Source organism: Ostrea edulis, chromosome 5 (genome assembly GCF_947568905.1).
Source record: "Ostrea edulis chromosome 5, xbOstEdul1.1, whole genome shotgun sequence".
In the NCBI taxonomy this organism is placed as follows: domain Eukaryota; kingdom Metazoa; phylum Mollusca; class Bivalvia; order Ostreida; family Ostreidae; genus Ostrea; species Ostrea edulis.
Window position 1 is genome coordinate 7,910,104 of NC_079168.1, and position 10,257 is coordinate 7,920,360.

General features: G+C 38.3%; 1 protein-coding gene across 2 annotated transcripts in view; it reads right to left on the reverse strand.

The window, feature by feature from the left end:
- Positions 1-10,257, reverse strand: part of LOC125649985 (focadhesin-like) — a 193,024-nt gene that overhangs the window by 37,804 nt on the left and 144,963 nt on the right. For both annotated transcript variants that reach the window (XM_048877901.2, XM_048877902.2), the window contains 2 exons: positions 9,888-10,010; positions 1,112-1,189 (listed from right to left, as the gene is read on the reverse strand). In XM_048877901.2, coding sequence (XP_048733858.2) covers positions 1,112-1,189; positions 9,888-10,010 — 201 coding nt within the window. The remainder of the gene's footprint in view (positions 1-1,111; positions 1,190-9,887; positions 10,011-10,257) is intronic.

A 10,257-nucleotide genomic window follows, 5' to 3' on the forward strand; every position in this document is an offset into this window, starting at 1 on the left:
AGACCGGTGAGGGGCTTCAAATTTAGGCCTTTGCTTGGTGCTTATGGCCTTTGAGCAGTGAGGGTTCTTTAGCGTGCCACACCTACTGCGACACGGGACATCCGTTTTTAAGGTAATCTCCAAGGACCTGTGACATTCACACCTGATGCCGCACTTTTGGCGATGGAATTGTCACTACCTGTTTTAACGACTTAGGTCTGTTGCGGTCGGGATTCGAACCCCAGCCTTCCGCATGCGGGGCGGACGCTCTAACCACTAGGCCACCGCGGCGGTTTCTTACAAATGTGCAATTATAGAAAAGATTTTTGAAAATTGGTCAATTTTTGCCCCACTCCTAAGGCCCTGTGGGTGTAGGAGTCCTGGAATTTCTAATTTATCTCACCCTTGTCCCAAAGATTTTTCATACCAAATTTTAAAATAATTGGAAATGTAGTTATCAACAAATTAAAAATGATCAACTGTTGATGACAAATGCAGACCAACAGCAATAGCGGTCACCTGATTGACTCAAGTGACCTAACAATTCAAGACATGAAAATAAAACATTGTTTATACACTACTAATGAAACATTTTTTTTTCACTTTTACAATTAGATTTATGAGTAGGCGGGTCTGAGAGAATATAAATCAATGTTACGTATAACTTGTAGGGAACCTGGCTAAGTGGGACAGGCCATTTGTTATAATTGTAGGCAAAATGACGTAATGTTGATTTAATGAGGTTTGTTTGTGTCTATGTTGTTTTATATTCCATTCAAGAATTTTTCACATGTGAAGACATCATTTGCTTTAGATGGAGCAACTCATGACCTTAAGCATGGTGCTCAGGGCCATAGCAGTGAGGGTTCTGACCTTAAGCATGGTGCTCAGGGCCATAGCAGTGACGGTTCTGTATCATGCCAATGCCTACTGTTACACAGGTCCTCTGTCCTTAAAGTCATGTCTGAAAGACCTTGACTTTCACTTCTGATAGCAGTGTGCTTGGCAAACAAACATTTACTATCAGTGCTAAAATGCCTTAGGTAGGATGCAGTGCAGAGACTCGAGATAGAGGTCTCCCAGTTGTAAAGCATATTTTAACAGTTTCACAGTACACATAGTATATACCTACAGAAATAAGAGTTTTCTGGGAACCGATTAAAGCCATTAGTCCACTCATGGCAGCCATGCGCAACAAAGGTGAACTCTCCTGAAAAAAGCAAAACACAACTAATTACATCTGTTCAATGAATAATTCAAACAAGGTAATTTCTTGCCAATGGAAAAATTACAAACATGTTGCAAGAAAGACATTTAATTTTCAGTATGAAAACAGTTGTTAGAAGACTTGATTATGCATCTATTTTATGCAATGATTAATTTCTGTTACTTACATTGTGTTGACACCAACAGACAAATCAAGTTTAATATAATAAATTTTAAGTACAAAAAGGTCATGTTTAGAACACTGTAGCTCAATAACAAGCATTGCGACCCCAGTTTTTCTTTTCAATTTCCTAATTCTCCTTCCACGTAGATATTGAAAATACACTTCCAAAAAAATTGACATTTTACTCCAAATGTTGTGTGCGAACATCCTTAAAGTTTCAGACAGACAGACAGGGACAAAACAATAGTTACAGGGGCATAAAAATCCTACATTTTAACAACTTCAGAACATTTGGAAATGAATTAGTGTGCTCTGCTACTCTTGAAAAGAATTTGTTGAAATTAAATTCCTGTATATTTCCACATAAAACTATCTTGTTGTGGCCCCAGGGTCTCTGAATTGAACAAACTTGAAATTGAACTACATGAAAATACTTGCATATTACTATGATTACTCATGGACCTGCTGTTGTTGTCAGATGAAGATATTTAAAGATATTTCTCTTCCCATGTAAAACTTTGATCCCCTATTGTGGCCCCACCCTACTTCAGGGGGTCACAATTTAAACAAACTTGAATCTGCACTACCTAGGGAGATTCAAGTTTGTTCAGATTGTGACAGAAAATTTCACCGGAGTCTTTGGCTCAGGTGAGCTAAAACTGATAAACAGGAAATCGTAACAGTATTTTGATCCAATTCATCTATGTTTGTTTAATAATTATTTCATATCTCTTTATAAACAAGCACAGAATCCCCCGTCAGCCTACTCGATTCCCACGCAACATAATCTGTTTCATCTTTTACAAAACCAATATTTTTGTCAAATAAAGAAAACCATTTAATCAGCTGTATGAATTATATCCATGGAATTTATAATAATGGCATATTACTTTTTAATCGCTTTGCTTCTTTTCTATATGTCACTCTGAGGCTTATAATATGAATAAAATCTCAAGAGAGCTTGTAATCAATTTTCACTATTCCGCACATTTCAAAATGCAAATTTAGGAGCATTGAACATAGTTGTTTTTTTTCTCAATTTTCTCTCAATTTATGAATAATATATATTCTGTTGTTTAATCTCAACTAAAGTTAATTATACTGACATTATTCATACAAGACCGATTCATAAATGTCTAATTAAGTTTTGTTTAATTCATACTTCCTGGGGGCTGCCCGGACAACTTTATGAGCATTAGTTCCAATTAAGGTAACATTAACATGTTTATATCTCAAAATTTCTTTTTCGCTTGGTATCAAATAACCTTTACCAAAAATGGGCTGTGGCACTGAGTGATCTGGGATTGTTCAATTATTTCATGAAGCCATCCCTAGACAGAACTATTTGGTATCAACAAACACTTTGTATAAAACTGATACAAAACAGCAATACTTTATTTAATAAATGTGTGAGCTGTAACATGTTTGAAATTATACGGAACCTTTAGAGAGGTTTGAACCTGAGTTCTGTAGTATTGTCAATTCAAAATCATAGGCAAGTCCAGTCTGATTAAAACCAGCCCCTTCTCCTTACTATTCCAACGAGAAAATAATGAGTATGGCGTCTGATTTTAATCAGACTGAGGCATTTCAAAATAATTTCAAAGAATTTTTCTTCAATCAGTTTGACCTATTTCAAAGCCTCTCGTTTTCGTTTGTTTGTAAATAATCTCTTTTTATCATGAAATATTCTTATAATTATTCAGTTGCATGCAACAAGGTCTCCTGGGTAATTAACTGGTGTGTCAAATTCCTCTTCCATTTATTTACAGGAGTTCTATGAAACCAGGCATAAAACAAAACAGCTTTATTCCATTTGACACTGTTTACCAGATGACACAAGCTGACATCATTCCTTTGATGTTTTAAGTTACAGCCTGGCTACAATGTCTGTCAAACATGCATCACGAGGGCTTTACTCTCAAACATTTTGTGTGAAATTAGATTTTACGCTAGATCTATACTGGTCGACATATTCAGGTCATGAATGTGACGTTTTAGCACTATACTTTGTCTTCAAATGGTAATCAAAGCCTTTAGACAGCCTCCCCTAAGCACTGTCAGAGCTCAGAGCTCACACACAGTCCAGTTTTGCCAGAGCCCACATGCACGCACAACCTTGTCAGACCCCACACACAGCCCAGCCTAGTCAGAGCCCACACACAGCCCCGCCTTGTCAGAGCCCACACACAGCCCAGCCTAGTCAGAGCCCACAAATACCCCTGCCTTGTCAGAGTTCATACACAGACCAGCTTTGTTAGAGTCCACACACAGCCCCACCTTGTCAGAGCTCACACACAGCCCCACCTTGTCAGAGCTCACACACAGCCAAGCTTTGTCAGAGCTCACACACAGCCCCACCTTGTCAGAGCTCACACACAGCCCCACCTTGTCAGAGCTCACACACAGTCCCACCTTGTCAGAGCCCACACACAGTCCCACCTTGTCAGAGCTCACACACAGTCAAGCTTTGTCAGAGCCCACACACAGCCTCGCCTTGTTAGAGCTCACACACAGTCCCACCTTGTCAGAGCTCACACACAGTCCCACCTTGTCAGAGCTCACACACAGCCCCACCTTGTCAGAGCCCACACACAGCCCCACCTTGTCAGAGCCCACACACAGCCCCACCTTGTCAGAGCCCACACACAGCCCAGCCTAGTCAGAGCCCACAAATACCCCTGCCTTGTCAGAGTTCATACACAGACCAGCTTTGTTAGAGTCCACACACAGCCCCACCTTGTCAGAGCTCACACACAGCCAAGCTTTGTCAGAGCTCACACACAGCCCCACCTTGTCAGAGCTCACACACAGCCAAGCTTTGTCAGAGCTCACACACAGCCAAGCTTTGTCAGAGCCCACACACAGCCCATCTTTGTCAGAGCTCACACACAGCCCCGCCTTGTCAGAGCTCACACACAGCCAAGCTTTGTCAGAGCTCACACACAGCCTCGCCTTGTTAGAGCTCACACACAGCCAAGCTTTGTCAGAGCTCACACACAGCCCCACCTTGTCAGAGCTCACACACAGCCAAGCTTTGTCAGAGCTCACACACAGCCCCGCCTTGTCAGAGCTCACACACAGCCAAGCTTTGTCAGAGCTCACACACAGCCCCACCTTGTCAGAGCTCACACACAGCCAAGCTTTGTCAGAGCTCACACACAGCCCCACCTTGTCAGAGCTCACACACAGCCAAGCTTTGTCAGAGCTCACACACAGCCTCGCCTTGTTAGAGCTCACACACAGCCAAGCTTTGTCAGAGCCCACACACAGCCCCACCTTGTCAGAGCTCACACACAGCCAAGCTTTGTCAGAGCTCACACACAGCCTCGCCTTGTTAGAGCTCACACACAGCCAAGCTTTGTCAGAGCCCACACACAGCCCATCTTTGTCAGAGCTCACACACAGCCCCGCCTTGTTAGAGCTCACACACAGTCAAGCTTTGTCAGAGCCCAAACTTGCTACACAAATGATCTAGTTTTCTGTTGTACATAATCACCTCACTTATCCAACAAACTAGACAGTGATTTCTTAATATTTTACACTTGAAATGGTTAAAGTTGACCCATTTTAAGCAATAAATAAGTTAAGTTATTCCACTTGAGAATTTCAATGTGAACATGAAGCATGTTTAACAAGAAATTTCTGTAAAACATGTATTCCCTAATTGGTGCAAAATTGAAAAGGTTTATACACATGCATCATTTAATTGACAGTAGTACCAAAATACTCAAGATATTGAGCAGATATCTTCCTATGTACAGAGTACATTGACCCTTGGCTTTGATCATGTGATCTAAAATCAATAGGGATCATCTACTCCTGATGATGTACCTGTGTACCAAGTTTTATGTCTGTCAAGCTAAGGGTTCTTAAAATATAGGAGACAATATATTACTATGTCCAGTTTGACCCTTGTGCAGTACCCACAATGTTATTTTTGACATTCCTATTGTGTTCTATCGTGCGTGTATCCTGTCATATCGTGCATGTATCCTATTGTATCGTGTTTTAAGTTTATCAGGTTTTCCATTTTCTATCGTGTTTTGCGTTTATCAGGTCTATATCGTGTATCATGTTTTGCGTGTATCATGTTTTCCATTTATCGTGAAAATCGTTTATCGTGTAGCTTTGGAAACTATCAAGATCGCGTATATTAAATCTAATGAAAAAGTTCGATACTTTCCGAAAGCTTTATTTGTTTTGTTACTGAAGCTATCTTTAGGAATCGAGGAAAGACACTATATTTGAGGGAGTCGATTTTAAGGCAGAAGAAGAGCTATTTGTCTGTCCAGAAGGGGTGAAAATTTATCACAATTTCATTCTAAGTAGTCTGGAAAGTAGGCAGTGGTTTGCCGAGCAAACCAAAGACAGTAAATCTGAAAGCTCCTTCATCTGAAGTTCATAAACATTTGCTTGTAATTACAGCGGAACCCTGTTATTACATTTTTCATTTTTCCACAATAAAATAACGTAATACCGGGGGCAACGTAATAAGCGTTCCAAGTGAAATCCGTTAAAAATATCATTTGGAAATTGTTTATCTTTCGTTGATACTCCGTGAAGGGGTGTGTGTGTGAATATACTGTTTCTTTGTTTAAAAGACTATGATACTTTGTTTTATTTACATCTTATCTTTAATGTCCGTAATTCTTCATGTTCTTATCCCTTTTCTTTATTTCTGGTGTAGGATACATAAGGATGTTTTGATAAACGTTGCTTTTCTGCATTTGTTTGGACCGCCATTTTGTTCAATTTTAACATGCTTTCATGTAAATTTCTCTCAATAACTCGTTCCAGTTTGTATTCAACATTCGTATTTAAAAAAATAACAAAACATCGTTTTTATTAATTAAGTTCTCTTATTACACAATACACAACACAATAAAAAATATCCCACCCAAAAAAACAACAAAACTATAGACACAAAACACACACGATACCCAACATGCACTTACACACTTTTCTCACCAACAATAAACACAGAGAATAATTTAAGCGCAATCAACATAAAGAATATAATGATCCACGAAGATTTCAATTATAACACTAAATGATGGCACTAAAATCACATGCTCATCAAGGGATTTTAGAATGTTCACTGAGGTAAATGCCGTGCACGAATTTGCCAATAATACTGGACAGTTTGATCGGTGTATGAATGGAGGAGATTTACAAATGCCCAAGCTGCATGTCCAAACAACGGACAATTTTTTAATTGAACACTTTTAGTCACCTATGTCCAAGCAGTCACCCAAGCTGTTTTAACATTGCTATGATATATTTTGCCCTTCATGTTTGGTACCAAAGCTGTCCATAAATAGAGTTTTAATAGCGAAGGTAATCACATGATGCTGAATACGCATGTGGTTGAGAAATTATTATTTCTTTGATCATCAAAATATGAAAAATGAGGTAAATTTCATAGAGTACAATTTCTAAATAAACATTATTTAATTGTTTATCACTGGCTTCGATACAGGGTATTCACCGGTATTGATGTCGGTAGATCTATCGAAGCGTGATCAGTCAAGCGTCTCTAATCCCCAAAGAGACCAGGAAATTTACGTGGTGACTGCCTGGGTCAGTCGAGGTGTGAATGGTTTATTATTTTGAGAATCACTATTGAATAATTAGGGGTTTATTAAGTTTTTGTTGGAATTTTTACAATGTAATACTGAGTCCCGGCATCTTAGGACAACGTAATAACGGGGTCTATTTTATATAGGTTTGTTAAAAAATGGTTTTGTGCTTTGAAATTCCAACGTATTATGCGGACTAACGTAATAAAGGGGGAACGTAATAACAGGGTTCCACTGTAACACTAACAGAAAAATAGGAAGTTCGGATTTGAAAGGAAAACTCAGTAAATTACATTGTTTATTGCATATATTTTGATAAAGGCTCTTTTTCTTCCGATTTTTTCCAACTGCATTCTACTTATATACCAACTACTGAACTTGTGCGCGTCCTTATATCTGATTTTGTGTATCACCCATGTTTTGACAGCAAACATTCTCAGGGACATTGTATTTCACGCATTTAGAAGATTAAGTTTTAAAAGGGTGCAAGGGTGTTGCATCTCCCAAAAGTCTACTCAACTAGGCACAATTCAGCTGTCATTATTGTTTTGTTTTCCTTTACTTGTACATGTACACTTGTACCATGTACCAATAGTCGTACGGGTAGATACTAGAAATTTATGCCGGTTTTGATGATTATTTGAATTTTTACATACTAAACACAAAATTTTTTAAGCGTTTCAAAATTGCGAATTTAAAAAAGCTGGTTTATTTTTTTTTATAATTTATTTTTTTTGTTATTAAGATACCAATTCAAATAAATATGTTTCAATTACTTCTGACTATCAATTATCACTCATAGTGTAGAAATATCTAACGTATGAAGATATGGTGTAGTGCAATGGATTTTTTTGAAGTGGTTATGATGAAAATAATTGTAATTGTTGAGTGAGCGGTGAACTTAGAGCTTGATGCAAAGTAACCCCCTCCTCGCTACACACACAATATTACTTGGTTTTATTTCACATTCAAGATAATAGACATTAGAATAAGAGAGCTACTGAAGCATGATATCACTACATTACATTTTACTTAATTCCCTGTATAATTTACCATGTATATATTAATTTGAAACATTAAGTGACAATATAAGTTTTAGAATCATTGGCTGAGAAAATTCATATAGATATCAAATAATGAATTAAAAACCGTATATAGTTTAGTTTTCTGATTTTAGCTGTGATGGCAGAATTGAAAATATTTTTTTTTAAAAACCAGTACGACCGTGTATTAAAGAAATTATACGTTATTGAAATCCTTCAATATTATTATCAACATAATTACTTAACAACATAATGTAATTACTTAACAACATAATGTAATTACTTAACAACATAATGTAATTATGTTGTAGGTATCAAAAATTTGTTCTGTCTAAATTGCTTCTACATTTACAACATTTCTATCAGGTTTTTCGTTTATCGTGAAGATCGTTTATCGTGATTTGCGTTTATCAGGTCTATCGTGAAGATCGTTTATCAGGTTTACCGTGTATCCTATAGTATCGTGCTTGTATCCTATTGCGTCATGCGTGTATCCTATCCTATTGTGTTATATAGTTTATCATGTCAAGAATAACGTCGTGGGTACTGTACCATGCTGAACTCAAGGAGTCATCCACTCTGTATGCTGTACCAGTGCACCAAGTTTAATGTCTTTCAAGTAAAGGGTTCGAGATATTGACCAGACAGTTTTTCCTATGTCCAGTTTGATACTTGACCTTTCACCACGTGACTTCAAAATCAATAGGGGTTATCTACTCCTTAGGAGGTACCAGTGAACCAAGTTTTGATGTTTGTCAAGCAAAGGGTTCTCAAGATATTGAGTGGACAGTATATCCCTATGTCCAGTTTAACCCATGACCTTTGACCATGTGTCCTTAAAATCTATAGGGGTCATCTACTTCTTTTGATGTTCCAATATACCAAATTTGATGATAATCAAGTAAAGGGTTCTCAAGATATTGAGCAGACAGAATCTTCCTATGTCCAATTTGACCCTTGATCATGAGACCTCAAAGTAAATAGGTTACATCTACTCCTTAGGATGTACCAGTCTAGCAAGTTTGATGTCTGCCAAGCAAAGGGTTCTCAAGATATTGAGTGGACAGTATATTCCTATGCCCAGAGTGGATTCACCCTGAAATCGTTAGGGGTTCTCTTCTACTGATAACTAACCCACAGACGAAATATTATTACAATCAAGTGAATGATTCTCAAGATATTGAGTGGACGACATGTGGTCTACTGACAGACCAACCAACAAACAGGTGCAAAGCAATCTGTCCACCTTCTTTGAAGGGAGGCATACAAATATTGTGGTTACATAAATTCAATCTGGGTTCATTTAACCCAGGCTGAACCAACCTAAATAAAATTGTCACAACTGTGTGAAAATGTTATTAGGTATTCTATCATCTCCTGATTCAAACAACGGTCACCATGAGGTCAGATTTACTTTGCAGGTTATGTTCTTGTCCAGGTGTGAGAAGTCACACTTACCTTGCAGGTTATGTTCTTGTCCAGGTGTGAGAGGTCAGATTTGCAGGTTATGTTCTTGTCCAGGTGTGAGAGGTCAGATTTACCTTGCAGGTTATGTTCTTGTCCAGGTGTGAGAGGTCAGATTTACCTTGCAGGTTATGCTCTTGTCCAGGTGTGAGAGGTCAGACTTACCTTGCAGGTTATGTTCTTGTACAGGTGTGAGAGGTCAGACTTACCTTGCAGGTTATGTTCTTGTCCAGGTGTAAGAAGTCAGATTTACCTTGCAGGTTATGTTCTTGTCCAGGTGTGAGAGGTCAGACTTACCTTGCAGTTTATGTTCTTGTACAGGTGTGAGAGGTCAGACTTACCTTGCAGGTTATGTTCTTGTACAGGTGTGAGAGGTCAGACTTACCTTGCAGGTTATGTTCTTGTACAGGTGTGAGAGGTCAGACTTACCTTGCAGGTTATGTTCTTTGTCCAGGTGTGTAGCAAATGTTGTTGCTGGTCCACCATTCCCGAGACTCCTGCCTTTGTCAGATGATACATCAAAATCCCTACAGCCATGGCTAATTCCACACTCTGTATCAACAATCACATTAATACATCAAAATCCCTACAGCCATGGCTAATTCCACACTCTGTATCAACAATCACAGTAATACATCATAATAGAATTATCAGACTAAGGCTAGCTATTCTTACTCCAACACAACTATCTATAGAATTATCAGACTGAGGCTAGTTATTCCTACTTCAACACAACTTTCTATAGAATTATCAGATTGAGGCTATCTATAGAAAGTTCAGACTAAGGCTAGCTATTCTT